Source organism: Oryx dammah, unplaced genomic scaffold (assembly GCF_014754425.2).
Source record: "Oryx dammah isolate SB20612 unplaced genomic scaffold, SCBI_Odam_1.1 HiC_scaffold_19, whole genome shotgun sequence".
Lineage (NCBI taxonomy): Eukaryota > Metazoa > Chordata > Mammalia > Artiodactyla > Bovidae > Oryx > Oryx dammah.
The window spans coordinates 31,465,996-31,481,826 of NW_024070203.1; the positions used below are offsets into that span (position 1 = coordinate 31,465,996).

General features: G+C 40.0%; 1 protein-coding gene across 1 annotated transcript in view; it reads right to left on the reverse strand.

Moving 5' to 3' along the window:
• SPIDR (scaffold protein involved in DNA repair) overlaps positions 1–15,831 on the reverse strand; it is a 290,555-nt gene that overhangs the window by 224,724 nt on the left and 50,000 nt on the right. Inside the window, exon 5 of the mRNA XM_040261173.1 lies at positions 12,611–12,774. Within this exon, the coding sequence (XP_040117107.1) occupies positions 12,611–12,774 (164 nt within the window). The remainder of the gene's footprint in view (positions 1–12,610; positions 12,775–15,831) is intronic.

A 15,831-nucleotide genomic window follows, 5' to 3' on the forward strand; every position in this document is an offset into this window, starting at 1 on the left:
GGGGAGAGGTAATATAGGCATTGGAGAGTAAGAGGTACAAACTTGCTGGGTGTAAGACAGGTTCAGTGATATACTGTACAATACCAGGAATACAGCCAATATTTTGTAATAACTGTAAATCAAAAATTTTTAAGCTGTAAAAAAACTTTAAAATTTTAAATTAAAAAAAAACAAAACAAAACTCAGAACGGTGAGGTATGCAAGACTTTCCAAATTGGTGAACACAACCATGAGCTAGGAGAGTGGCAGGCCAAGAGACTTCCCTACCCCTTGCCGCACCTCCACCCCCATAACAACTTTCCCTATATATCTCTTTCTTTTATTTGGCTGTTCCTGAGTTATATTCTTTATAATAAAACTATAAGCATAACTATAGGGCTTCCCAGGTGGCCAGTGGTAAGTAGCCACCTATCAATACAGGAGATGCAAGAGACGCAACTTCAATCCCTGGGTCAGGAAGATCCCCTGGAGAAGGAAATGGCAACCCACTCCAGTATTCTTGCCTGGAGAATTCCGTGGACAGAGGAGCCTGGCGGGCTACAGTCCATGGGGTTGCAAAGAGTCAGACAGGACTGAGTGACTAATACTTTTGTATCTACTGTAGATGCCTTTAAAAATGTCCATGATTTCAACTACATTAAATCTACATATCAAAAGGGAAAATTATGTTCTTTAATTTTTAAAAATATGAATTTCTCCTAGATATCTTATTATTACTGATTTCTACTTTAAATTCTATCATGGTTGCAGAGTATCATCTTCAGGGTTACAATCTTTTGAAGTTTTTTGAGATGTTTTATGACACAATATATGATTTATTGTGGTATGTATATCGTGTGCACATGAATAGAATGTGCATCCTACTGTATCTGTATTGCATGAAATATTCTACAAATATCAATTAGGTGCTTGATCCCATCACTTCATGGCAAATACATGGGAAAAAAGTGGAAACAGTGACAAATTTTATTTTCTTGGGCTCCAAAAACACTGTGGGTGCTGACTGCAGCCACAAAATTAAAAATGCTTGCTCCTTCGCAGAAAAGCATACTAAAAAACAGAGACATCACTTTGCCAACAAAGGTCTAAATAATCAAAACTATGGTTTTTCCAGCAGTCACGTGTGGATGTGAGAGTTGGACCATAAGGAAGGCAGAGTGCTGAAAAATTGATGTTTTCATACTGTGTTGCCTGAAAAAGACTTGAGAGTCCCTTGGACAGCAAAGGGATCAAACAAGTCAATGCCAAAGAAATCAATCCTGATATTCACTGGAAGCACTGATGTTGAAACTGAAGCTCCAATCCTTTGGCCACCTGATGTGAAGAGCCAACTCAATGGAAAAGACTCATACAGAGAAAGTTTGAGTGCAGAAAGAGAAGGGTGCAACAGAGGATGAGATGGTTAAGTAGCATCACTGACTGGATGGACATGAGTTTGAGATAACTCCTGGAGATAGTGAAGGACAGGGAAGCCTGGCGTGCTGCAGTTCATGGGGTCACAAGGACACGACTTGGTGACTGAAAGACAACTGCACATTTAATTATAAAGTTCTCTTCAATTTCCATTTTTCTGTTGAGTTTTTTGGTCGGTGCATTCATCATTTGCATATTTTCCTTTCTGTGCTGGAATAGAGTTACAAGATGTGGTAATTCTAATATTTGAGTTCTAATATTCTAATATTATCTAATATATTCTGATATATCAGGGTCTGTCTCAATTATCTGCCTTTTCCTTTAAGTATGCATCACATTCCTGGGTTTACGTGTGTATATGTCTGTGTCTAACAAATGTGAAGTGTAAACTGGTCATTATCAGGATGTAGACTTTGGATTCTGTTATGCTCTTCTGGGGAGTATTTACTTTCCTGCTTAAACAGTAGTTAACTTGGCTATACTCACTCCCCAGTGAGTACAGAAAGTACACTGCTTTCTCCTGTGTAGTGGAAAGCAGCTGAAATCTGTAGTTCTTATAGCCTGTAAGATCTATATGCATAATGTGGGGTTCTCTCTGGGAGGTTCTACCTTCACCTTTAACCTCCTATACCCCAAACTCTGTGTTATGATTTCTATCCAAGTTTAGTCACCCTGAACAACACTGACAGGGGCCTGCCTTTGGGTAAAAAGTGGTGGTAAATGAAAAACCCTCCTTGCTTGTGCCATTCTCTTCTTTAAACTGCCAACCCCTCCAAGTCTCTGCCAGCTGTCTTCTCCTTCTATCTACTGTCTTCAAGTATTTTTATACTCTTTATATTTTTATATAAACTTATTTTTAAATATATTTAATATACTTTATATGTCCAAAATTTGTCACTGCTATTTGTAAGAAAGGAAATCTGACACATGATGCTCCGTCCTTACTGCAAGTGGAACTCCTAAGGACTTTTTTGAATTAGAGGACTAAAGTCACACTGTAATGACTCATATTATGACTTTTTAATTTATATACATGTATGGATGTGAGAGTTGGACTGTGAAGAAGGCTGAGCGCCGAAGAATTGATGCTTTTGAACTGTGGTGTTGGAGAAGACTCTTGAGAGTCCCTTGGACTGCAAGGAGATCCAACCAGTCCATTCTGAAGGAGATCAGCCCTAGGATTTCTTTGGAAGGACTGATGCTGAAGCTGAAGCTCCAGTACTTTGGCCACCTCATGTGAAGAGTTGACTCATTGGAAAAGACTCTGATGCTGGGAGGGATTGGGGGCAAAAGGAGAAGGGGACGACCAAGGATGAGATGGCTGGATGGCATCACTGACTCGATGGACATGAGTCTGAGTGAACTCCGGGAGTTGGTGATGGACAGGGAGGCCTGGCGTGCTGCGATTCATGGGGTTGCAGAGAGTCGGACACGACTGAGCAACTGAACTGAACTGAACTGAATGATAATTCCTACAACACTCTTTCTTCTATTCTATCATTCTCATACCAGAAAACAGATGAATTTAGGAATAAAAGAAACAGAAGAAGAAACAAAATTGAAGGTAAAAGAAATGACAGGGTGACAGTGGAAAAGGAGGAAGATTTATACTAAAACAAAAAACGACAAAGTCTCAGAGCTGATATGTCATAAGCTAAGGTTGAGCCAATTAAGAAGGGAGATGTGGAAAAATAAGGATGTTAAGTTCTGAAACAAATGCTACAAATGATATGGGGACATACTCACTTTCCCAAAGAGAATCAAAACCAAAATACGCTATAGCGCTATCAGATCAAGAACAGATTGTGTTCACAGATATATGCACACAAAACTGTAATGTAAAATAACAACAAAAAGTACCTACTCCTCAATACTACTCCTAAGAGTCCTCCTTTTTAACATAAGAGAACACTGGAGTACAAATCTGTCTCTTTTTTTAAAAAGCCCTGTGTTCAGTTATTTATTTTTGGCTGTGCTGGTCTTCACTGCTTCGTGAGGGTTTTCTCACTGCAGTGAGCGGGAGCTGCTGTCTACTTGCAGTGCGTGGGCTTATCATGGTGGTTTCTCTTGCTGTGGAGCATAGGCCTAGGTGCATGGTTTCAATAGCTGCAGCTCCCAGACTCTAAAGCACAGGCCTTAGAGCACATAGTAGGAGTAGCAGCACAGGCTCAGTTGCCCTGTGACACGTGGAATCTTCCAGGACCAGGGATGGAACCAGCATCCTGTGCATCAGCAGGTGGATTCTTAACCACTGGACCACCAGGAAAGCCTTGAATTTGTTTCTTAAATGTAATGTTTCTATACTGAAATCTTCAAAATATAATCAAATGAAATCATGACTAAACACTCGCTATATTTTCCCTTTACAAGCATGAAATTTTCATTTTTATATAAACATAATTACATTTTAGAGAGGATTTCTAAAATGTGTGCTTTTGATCATCATAATCAAATTCCATCAAATCTATACATGGATAAATTGGGGAGTTCTCAGACATTAACAATTAGTACATATTTAGTTACATCAATTTATTCTGATTCATCATTTTAAATGATTAAATGTTAAATTACATGTGTTACTTTCAATTTTTCATATAAATATAAACAAAGAATTACAAACATGCTCATTAAACTTAGAAATACTTTCAAAGTCTGCCAGATTACTTTCTAAATATCCTCTCAAGAAATATAAAATTTTGCTAGTCTACTTTTATTAAATTTTTCCCTATTCCATCTTCTGTGAGATACTGAATCATCTGTTCTGCTCTTACTGTTAAAAATACAAAGAAAACATCTGTTTTATAACAATGAATCCATATTTGAAATGTGAAAATCACATTTGCTTTGTCTTTTTAAAACTACTACTTTCAGATCTTGTTTGTGTCACCCAGCTTATGTTGCATACCTTCAACAAAACTCCACCTCTCACTCAGGTTATCTGATATTTATTAAGTCTACAAGCCTGTATTTGCATAGGAATCACTATATAAAGTACAAGAGAATTACATAACAAAGCTCACTTAAAGCCAATTTTCTTCACGCTTCCTGAAAAATGTAGGTTAGTAGAAAACTCACTGCTGTATCTCTGCTGCCCTCTATAGGAAGGGTTCTTGGAAGACACATAAAATAAATGGAAAACCCAGATAACAATACTGAATAGGAAGTCACATCAAGAATCAATTAATCACATGTCCTAAAAGGTGACATTATGAACTGAAGCTATGATCTTTTGATTTTCATCATGCTTTTCCTTCAAGTTGTGTAACCACACTATACTGCAGGGGATACACTAGTTAGAACCTCATTCTGCTTTACCAGCTATGTCTTGATCTCCTAATCTGCAAAATGGGGCTAATAACAACATCTACATAACATGATCAGCACTTACCAAAGTGCGTGACATATAGCAATAACTCAGAGTTACTGTACTGTTGTTAATGGTATTCATTGCTATTACTATTATTGGCACTATAACAAAATGGACAGGACCACAGCTGTGAGCTATTTATCTTTTCTTTAGTATTCTGTAGAAGTTCTCACTATATTCTGGATAGAAGTGTAAAGTGTCCTTTAAAAATGTTTTTAATACAATTAATGCGTGTACATGGTTCAAAATTCAAAATAGCACAGAAAAAAGTTGCCTCAACGCAGATTCCTTAAAGCAGAGATAGTCCATACAGATGTACATTCTTTACATTTTTCTACACAATCAGTGTATGTTTTTGTCATTTAACAAACTATTTTGAATATTTCATAAGCACACAGACTTATATCCTTCTTGTACTTTAGAAAATGTTTTATCAATTTCACTGACATATGAAACTATTACCACAATCAAGATAAACATTTCCATCACCCCCAGAACTTTTCTCTTTGTCCCACTGTAATCCATCCATTTCCACCCTCATTCCCAATAAACCACTGACCTGCTCTCTCACTAAAATCATTTGCACTTTTTAGAATTTTACATAAATAGAATTATACAGTATATATTCTGCCTCATTCATTTTAAGGACCTGAGGCTAAACTGTAACAGTCAAGTTACATGGACCTTGATTCTCAGGCTGTGTGGGGAACCACTGAAAGTATAAATAAGTAAATGATGAGGTCATAATGTTTATTAAGATGAATCAGTTATGAAGCAAGGAAACAAGACAGGCAACAGGTGAAGGGGCCCAATATAGGCAAGAAGTGGTAGGGATGCTGTGATTTCGAGGCCAAATCTGCATGGCCTGACAATGAGTAGATTAAGGCTGAAAAAAGAAAATGAGCTAGGACCACATAAAGAGGATGAGCCTGGGTTAGAAGGAAGAGGGACAGGACTTGGGACTCTGGACTCGAAGCATGTTTAGGACATCCACACAAAGAGGTCACCAGGCAGCTGGAAACCCACAAGGAATTCAGGATAGCAAGGGGGTCAGAAAAAGACTTAACAGTGAGCAGCCTGAAGATAAGGAAAATAATTGAGTCTTTGTTCCTATACCAGGAAGAGAAAGGAGGAAAAGAAGGCAGGAGTTAAGGCCCCAGAGAACATGGCTATGATTAGGCAGACCACAGTTTCCCCATCACAGGAACGCCTCCCAGTGCCTGGTTGGAGCAATCCATTTTTTGAGTCACTTTTTAATAACAACATAATATGTCATACTTTAACATATATAACTACTAAAAAAAAAAGTGTACTTGATGAGAAACTACATAGAGAAATACTGAACTTTTTAGATACAAAGAAAGCCACGAACTTCCCTTTTCTATCACCGTTAACTTTCAAAGTTCTCACGTGCATGTGCACGCTTCTTCTGATAAAAGAAAGCAATCGACGTGGATCCTGAGGCATTCAACCACCACCCAATATTTTCGTTGCAAGGTTTCAGAGCAGCCTTGATTGTTATATAAATAACCTGGTCACAGTCACATACCTTTAATAATACACTTTCCTGCCTGAAAATAGGGCATAACAGCATTGACTTCACAAGCTTGTTTTAAGGCTCAAATGAAAAATGTACTGCTACAAACTCCATGCTGAAACCTAATCCCCAATGTGATGGCACCTGGGAGTGAAGCCATGCTGTGTGGCCCTCATGAATGGGATTAATGCCCTTCCTGGAAGGTCCCAGGGAGACCCCCTAACACCCTCCATCACAGAGGACACAGGAGACGACAGCTAAGAACCAGGAAGCGAGCCTTCAACAGACGCCATATCTGCTGGCTCCTAGAAAGCAGAACTTCCAGCCTCCAAAACTGTCAGAATTTCTGTTTTATAAGCCACTTAGTCTATAATATTTTTGTTACAGCAGCTCAAACAGACTAATACATAAAGCAATTAGTACAATATAAGGCCCAGTAGATGGTCAATATACATGATCTGATTCTTCCCCTTCCTTGAGGGAAAAGCCAATGACTTTTCTGTCTTTTTTAATTATTATTATGAAATATATATATATATATAACAAAGAAAGAAATAAACTTCTCCAATAATTCTATCACCCATAGACACACAGTTTACATTTTGGAAAACTATGGATGCCAGTCACTCACTTCTCATAAACTATACTTATTCAAGCGAAAAGTGAAACTGTTCAGTTGTGTCTGACTCTTTGCGACCCCATGGACTGTAGCCTACCAGGCTCCTCAGTCCATGGCATTCTCCAGGCAAGAGTACGGGAGTGGGTTGCCATTTCCTTCTCCAGGGGATCTTTCCGACCCAGGGATCGAACCTGGGTCTCCAGCATTGCAGGCAAACACTTTACCGTCTGAGCCACCAGAGAAGCCCACTTAATTCAAAAGCTACCCTGAAAAGTCTGCTATACTGTAATCTGTAATTTTAACAAGGTGTGAATTTGAATTGCAAGTACTGCAAGACCTGTGTGCAAGAGTTTCTCAATTAGCTGAGTTAGTAAACCCCAGTCAACCAACTGCATCTCTACCATGCACCATTACAGTTCTTCTAACAGATGTGGTTATTTATACAACTTTCAAGGGATAAATATAACTTTAATTAACAAGAGTATTTCCCCAAAAAAAAGCCAAGAAAAAAATTTACACAGCATAATGTTTTCAAGTTTCATCCACCTTGTACCATGTATCAGAATTTCAATCCTTTTGAATGCTGAATAATAACCACTGTATAAGAAACGGAATAGGATCCCGCCTCTCGTTTGTAGAAAAGTTTCACCTCCTAGGACCTCCCCAAGTTCCAAAGAACAAATTTAATTAGAAAAGTAAGAAAGTGGAGAAACAAAGGAAAGCTGTCAAGCAACATGAAACAGTAATAGTTCAGCTACTAAACACAGTCAAGGACCTTCAATTCTTCTGCAGGCGACAGAGGTACTATCCTGAGCCATGTCCTTGAGTTGTTCTGCTGACACTGAAACCCCACCAGGTGGAATAAGTTAGCTGCACGCTGACCACAAGCACACAAGCCACAGACTGGATGTTGCCACAAGTGGGATGATGGTGACTCCTGACTACTTCAGCACCAACCAAGCAGAAAAATGTCCACAAGCTTATCAGTCACCCTGCAACCCTGTCACTAAAAATTTTGCCCTGAAAGCCACAGTGGAGTTTGGGTCTTTTGGACTCAAACTCATGCCTCCACGCTCAGCCCCAAACATTGGGGGTGCCAAGCAACAAAGGCTGCACTTTCCCTCACCACAACCCAGTGCCAACAGACTGGCTTTACTACAACAGACCCAAGTTTAATTCCGTAACACACACACACACCACACACACAGACATCTATATCTATATACAAAAGTACAAAAGCACACACATACATACACACACATTGAGAAATGGTATATTTCCTGCCATATCAGTAAACAAGGGGTGGCACAGTCATCAGTGATTGCAGCCACCACAGAAGGTGAGCTGGTGAGCCCTGAGGGAACTCAGGAAGGAAGTACCTGTTGTCTAGCAGCCATCAGACTGCAGTCACCCCCCCACACTGAGCCCTGAGGAAACTCGGGATGAGAAAACACAGGATACTAGCCCTAGACAGTTAAGATGCGTATCTAAGGAATGATTTAAGGGAACTCAGACTCTGGTATCTTCCCAAACACAGAAAAGCACTAAATTCCTTAACTTGAGATACCACGTTTTCTCTAACTAACAATAACCTTTTGATGTTCAGACTACCTACCCTTTGTTACATAATGTCTATATATTCTGACTACCCCTCTCCACTCAGCTCATTACAGCAGTTTATTTCAGGGTTACTTGTGATGCTGCCTTCCAGGGCTGAAGTCCTAAAAATTCCCACCAAATAAACATAACTCTCATCTTTTAGGTTGTGAATATTCTTTTTAGTACATAATATAATTTGTTGTTGTTCACTCACTAAGTCGTGTCCAGCTCTTTTGCAACCCCATGGACTTAGCCCACCAGACTCCTCTGTCCATGGGATTTCCCAGGTAAAACTGTGAAATGGGTTGCCATTTTCTTCTCCAGGGAATATTCCTGACCCAGGGATCTATCCGCGTCTACTTCCATTGGCAGCCCGATTCTTTACCAGGGAAGCCCAGACAATACACATACCCACACATTTTGTTTATTTCTTCACCTGACGATAGATATTTGGGTTGCTTCCACCATTAGGACACTGTGAATAGTGCCACTATGAACATCAAGGTACAATTTCTGTTGAGACCCTGCTGTCAAATCTTTGGGGTCTATGTCCAGAAGCAAAATCACTAGGTCACATGGTAATTCTATTTTAACTTTTGAGAAACCAACAAACTGTCTTCCAGAGTGGCTACATCATTTGAAATTCACACCGATCGTACCCAGGCATTCCAATTTCTCCACATCCTCAACATTTATTTTCCCATTTATGGGTAACAGCTATCCTAATGAGTATATAGTAATATCTCATTACAGTTTTGATCAGCTAATGTCTAACGATTAGGAACATCTTTTCGTGTTCCAGGTTGCCTGGAAAGAATCAAGACTATGGCCATGATGGTATAATAGGAAATGGATTTATCCTCTTGCTTGAAATAACCAAAAAGAAAGAAATGAGACAAAATACTTGAAACAATGGCTTTCAAGACATGGGACATCAGGCAAGAAGAATACTAACTCCTGAAAGATGAGAAACAAAGAACTGAGGCCTACAATTGCCCCAGCTTACTTTCCAGAAAGAATTTCCAAACTACACAGTGAGGAGGGGGAACTGTGGTAGAGACTACGCGGCTCCCTGAGTTGAAGGGACAGGGTCGAGAGTCCATGGAGACAGAAGGAGCTCAAGTTCATAGACCAGAGCACCAGAAAAGCCAGAGCTGCACAGAGAAACCCAAGCATCCCCCTCAAGTATTCGGCAGAGTACTGATCAGCATGTGTACATAAAGAAATTCTACATCAGGGAAAGAATCCCTTGGGAGCGGAGAAAAACAGTGCCTAGAGTTCATACAGGGTCAGGAAACAGTGGCTGTTCCTGCTAACCCGGTGGAAAAACTGTAATTCAGGGCATTACAGAGAACACTTGGGAAGGTCCTGCTTCAGCACTAAGACCTAAGACTGAGTACTCCTCCAGACGCAAAGAAAAAACCATGAAGCAACATTTAAAAGGATGAAACTGTTTCCAATAACTGTACCACAGAACAAAGCCTCAGAGTATTCAAAGAAATTTTTTAAAAATCTAGTACCCAACAACATAAAATTCAAAATATTTGGTATACACTCAAAAAATTTCCAGGCAGGTAAAGAAGGAGAAAAATACAACTTAAAATGAAAAGAAGTATCAATCAATAGAAAAAGACAGAAATGACAAAGATGATAGATTTACAGAAAAAGCCATTAAAACAGCTATTATAAATAGACTATGCTGAAAATATAGATAAACGTATGACTGTGTTAAGGAGAGACATGGACAATGTAAAATGACTCGTATCAAACTTTTAGAGATGGCAAATACACTGGATAGTATTAACAGCAGATTAGACATGATAGGAAAAAAGATTAAACTTGATATAGCAATAAAAACTGCTCAAAATGAAATGTGAGAAAAAATGGGCACAACATCAATAAACCATGACATAAAATCAAGCAGCCTAATTAATAGACAGATAATTGCAGTCACAGAAGGGAAGGAAAAGGGAAATCAGAAAGAAGAAAAAAGAGCTGAAGAAAGGCAAAAAACTCTTCAAATGTGATGAAAGCTTTGCGCCCACTTGCGAGGAAGAGAGTTAACTCAGCAGACCTGAGACAGGTGCCCCGAGAGATCCTTGTTTGCAAGGCTCGTCCTTGCCAACCTCTGGGAACTAACTTGGATGTCAGGATGAGCCCACCATGCCCTAAATGGTATCAGGACGAGCCCACCATGCCCTAAATGGTATCAGGACGAGCCCACCATGCCCTAAATGGTATCAGTGGCTCCCTGTGCCTCAAGCGTCCCAACTATGCGGCTTATGTTGAACACCCGTTTTTATTCCTGAAATCTGAAATTCTGGAACATGCTAGGCAGACAGCACCCCTCAATAAAAACCCTGGGCTCAGAGTCACTGATGAGCCCCGCTGGTAGACACCAGTGCACATATGTTGTCAAAACTCACTGCTGGAGCAATAAAGCATACCCTGTGTGACTCCCCTGAGAAAGACTCTTGAAGAGTGATGATTTTGCTTTTGTATGCTAAGTTCTGCATGTATTCCTAGCAAATCACCAAACCTAGAAGGGAGCTTGGGGATCCCAGACCAACCACAGATCCAAAAACTTGACAAACTCCAAGCAGAAAACTACATCTAAGCACATCACAACCGAAACAGTTTAAAACAGGGAAGAGAAATCTTAAAACATCAAGAGTAAGAATAGCTGCTGGCTTCTTGACAGCAACTCTGGAACTAGAAGAAAAGGAAGCAATGCCTTCAAAATTCTCAAGAAAAATGATTTCAAACCAAAAATTCTACATAAAGTTTCAACCACAGGTCAAAGTGTAATGACTGCGTTTTCTGACATGACAAATTCCAAAAAATTATCTTCCATAAATCCTTCCTTGGAAGCTATTGGAAGATGTGCTCAATCAAAATGAGAGTAAAAACCAAGAAAGAGAAAGACATGGAATCCAGAATAAAGTTGTTCCATGCAGGAACAAGGTGAAGGGAATTCCCCAAAAGAGGGTGAAGGGCAATATAAAACCGGCAAGGTTCACAGAGCAGAGAGGACTCTCAGGTGACATCAGAGAGGCTAGGAGTTTTTGAGAAATAGTTCTCCACAAAAGCAAAACTAATCAAATGCCGAATGAATAAACATGATGCAGTATAGAATCACAATGCAATATTACTTAGTCATAAAAAACGAAACAATGCCATTCGCAGCAGCATGGACAGACCCAGAGATAATCATACCAAGGGAAGTGAGTCAGACAGAAACAAATACCATATGATGCCACTTCTTTGTCAAATCTGAAATAGGACACACATGAACAAATATACCAAACATAAACAGACTCACAGACATGGACAACAGTCCTGTGGTTGCCGAGGGGGAGGGGGAGGGGGAAGGGAGGGATTGGGAGTTGGGGATTAGCAGATGTAAACTAGTATAGTTAGAATGGATAAACAACAATGTCCTGCTGTATAGCACAGGGAACTATATTCAATATCCTGTGATAAACCATAATGGAAAAGAATATGAAAAAAGAATATATATATACACACACACACACACACACACATATATATCAAATTGAATCACTTTGCTGTAGAGCAGAAATTAATACAACATTGAAAATCAACTATACTTCAATAAAATATTTTTTAAATTTTCTAAAAACTTAATAGAATGCCTGCTATGTCTGAAAATCTTAATGAGAGAACTGAACAACAGTGAAAACTTAAGAATTTTAGTCATAAGTAAAACAAAGCAACATAAACCCAAATAATTAACTCCATAAAAAAATGAAAAGCTGTAAAGGAAAATCACAATTAATAGTTGTCTTGCTATGAATATTATTATTCAGAATTGCACATTGCTGAATCTAATCTGACCAGACCACGAGACACATGTCCTGAGGGAACAGAGGGATCCTGGGAAAGACCCATGTGTAACAGAGGTGAGAGCAGGTGAGAAGAGAACTCAGTATTTACCCATGTTTAAAAGCACATTACCAGCATACTATTTAGAGGAGTTGCAAACAAAACACCAAAGGTTGTGACTAACACATTCCATGAACGGAACGGAAAGTGGGAAACAATTCGTCCTCACCTTAGGAAGCTCAGGTGGAGTCTCTGCTGGTGTCAAAGAACGACTGCTTGCACCAGAAGCACAGTCAGATATTTCCACCACACTTTCACGGTCTTCAAATTCATCACGTTCACAAGCATCTTCCCTCTCACTGTCTATCTCCCAGTCAATAACCTGCAGGTCATCTAAAAATACAATTTTAAAATATTCTTAAATTGTATTAAATCTATTTGTCCTCAGTAGTTTTAAAAGACCCATGTTGTTCAACAATTTAAAAATATATTAAAAGGCAGAAGAAAGTATATTTCTACTTTTATCTATAAGCATCCCATTTCTCCCACCTCTGACTGCCACCTCAATTCTCAACTTCTATTAGTTGCTTTTCTGTTCGTCTGGAGTTTCTTCAGCGTTACTGTTGATATGGAGGAAGTTTTAGTATCTTGATAGAAGATCAAACCAGAAACAACATTCCCTGATGCCAAAGCCTAACCCAGAGCAAGGCTCTAACTCTCCTCAGTTCTGTGAAGGCTGAGACAGGTGCAGAAGCTGCAGAAGAAAAGTTTAAAGCTGGCAGAGACTGGTTTGCAAGGCTTAAGCAAAGAAGTCACTTTCGTGACAGAAAAGTGCAAAGTGAAACAGTGAGTACAGATGTAAAAGCCTCACCCAGTCATCCAGGGGTCAGGCAAAGAGACCTCATGATGGTGGTTACATTAAACAACAGGTTTGCAACTCAAGTGACACAGCCTGCTACTGGAGGAAGAGGCCACCTAGGACTTTCATCAGTTCAGTTCAGACGCTCAGTCATTTCTGACTCTTTGTGACCCCATGGACTGCAGCACACCAGGCCTCCCTGTCCATCACCAGCTCCTAGACTTCACTCAAACCCATGTCCACTGAGTCGGTGATGCCATCCAGCTACCTCATCGTCTGTCGTCCCCTTCTCCTCCTGCCCTCAATCTTTCCCAGCATCAGTCTTTTCAAATGAGTCAGCTCTTTGCATCAGGTGGCCAAAGTATTGAAGTTTCAGCTTCAGCATTAGTCCTTCCAATGAATATTCAGGACTGATTTCCTTTAGAATGGACTGGTTGGGTCTCCTTGCTGTTCAAGGGACTCTCAAGAGTCTTCTCAAACACCACAGTTCAAAAGCATCAATTCTTCGTGCTCAGCTTTCTTTATAGTCCAACTTTCACAACCATACACGACCACTGGAAAAACCACAGCCTTGACTAGATGAACCTTTGTTGGCAAAGCACTGTCTCTGCTTTTTAATATGCTAGCTAGGTTGGTCATGACTTTTCTTCCAAGGAGCAAGCGTCTTTTAATTTCATGGCTGCAATCACCACCTGCAGTGATTTTGGAGCCCAAAAAAAATAAAGTCTGTCACTATTTCCACTGTTTCCCCATCTATTTCCCATGAAGTGATGGGACCAGATGCTATGATCTTAGTTTTCTGAATGTTGAGCTTTAAGCCAACTTTTTCACCTTCTTCTTTCACTTTCATCAAGAGGCTCTTTAGTTCTTCTTTGCTTTCTGCCCTAAGGGTGGCGTCATCTGCATAGCTGAGGTTATTGATATTTCTCCTGGCAATCTTGATTCCAGCTTGTGCTTCATCCAGCCCAGCGTTTCTCATGATGTACTCTGCATATAAGTTAAATAAGCAGGGTGACAATATACAGCCTTGACCTACTCCTTTCCCAATTTGGAACTAGTCTGTTGTTCCATGTCCAGTTCTAACTGTTGCTTCCTGACCTGCATACAGGTTAATCAGGAGGCAGGTCAGGTGGTCTGGTATTCCCATCTCTTGAAGAATTTTCTACAGTTTGTTGTGATCCACATGGTCAAAGGCTTTGGCACAGTCAATAAAGCAGAAGTAGATGTTTTTCTGGAACTTTCTTGCTTTTTTTTGATGATCCAACAGATGTTGGCAATTTGATCTTTCATAGATGAGCAGAAATCAGTGCCTGGCTACACAGCTACAAAGGACAGGCTGACTGCCTCATCAGGGGCTAATGTAGCTGGTGGGCTGAGGTTGAGCCAGTGTTCCCTACCATTCTGAAAATCCTAGGATGCTTAAGAATTGAATGCTAAGTCTACTCTGCCTGTGCTCCAGTGAGAGCACAACAGAGTCTGGGTGACAGCACATCTGTTATGACACAGTTTGCTGAGTGTTGTAAGCCGACTGTTGAGACCTGCTCCTCAGAGAGATTCCCCTCAAAATATCAATATTCACTGACAATATCCCTGGTCACTCAAGAGTTCTGATGAAGATGTTGTACAACAGAATGAATGTTGTTTTCATGCTTAATAACACAACACCCACTCTGCTGCCCATGGATCAAGGAATAATTTCAACCTTCAGGCCTTATGATTTAAGAATTCCACAAGGCTACAGCTGCCATCAATAGTGATTCTCTGATGGATCTGGGCAAAGTCCACTGAAAACTTTCTAGAGAGGAGTCAGCATTCTAGATGCCATTAAGAACATTCGTGATTCGTGCAAGGGAAGAGGTCAAAATACCCACAGTGACAGGAGTGAGGAAGAAGTGGATTTGGAGCCTCATGGATGACTGTGGAAGGTTCAAGACTTCATGGGAGCAAGGGGCTGCAGGTGCGGTAGAAACAGCAAGAGAATTAGAAGTGAAGCCTGTAGATGTGACTGAATTGCTCAAATCTCAGGATAAAACTCTAACAGGCAAGCAGGTGCTTCTTTACATGAGGAAAGAAAGTGGTTTCTTGAGATGGAATTGACTCCTGGTGAAGAGGCTGTGAAGACTGTTGAAATGGCAACAAAGGATGTAGAATATGACATAAACCTAGCTGATAAAGCAGCAGCAAGGTCTGAGAGGACTGACTTCAATTCTGAAAGTTCTCCTGTGGGTAAAATGTTACTGAGCAGCACTGCATGCTTCAGAGGAATTGTTTATGAAAGGAACACTCCATTGATGTTGCAAACCTCACTGTGGCTTTATTTTAAGAAACTGCCACACCAACCCCAAGCTTCACTTGAGTAGCCATCAACACTGAAGTAAGACCCTCCAGCAGCAAAAATATCAGACTTGCTAAATGAAGGCTCAGATGATACATAGAAGTTTTAAGCAATAAAGTGTTTTTAAATTAGGGTGTGTCTATCATTTGTTTAGACATAATACTAGTGCACACTTTAAACAGACTACAGCAGTATAAAAACATAACTTGTATATGCACTGGGAAACCAAACAATTCATGTAAGTTGTTTCATTGCA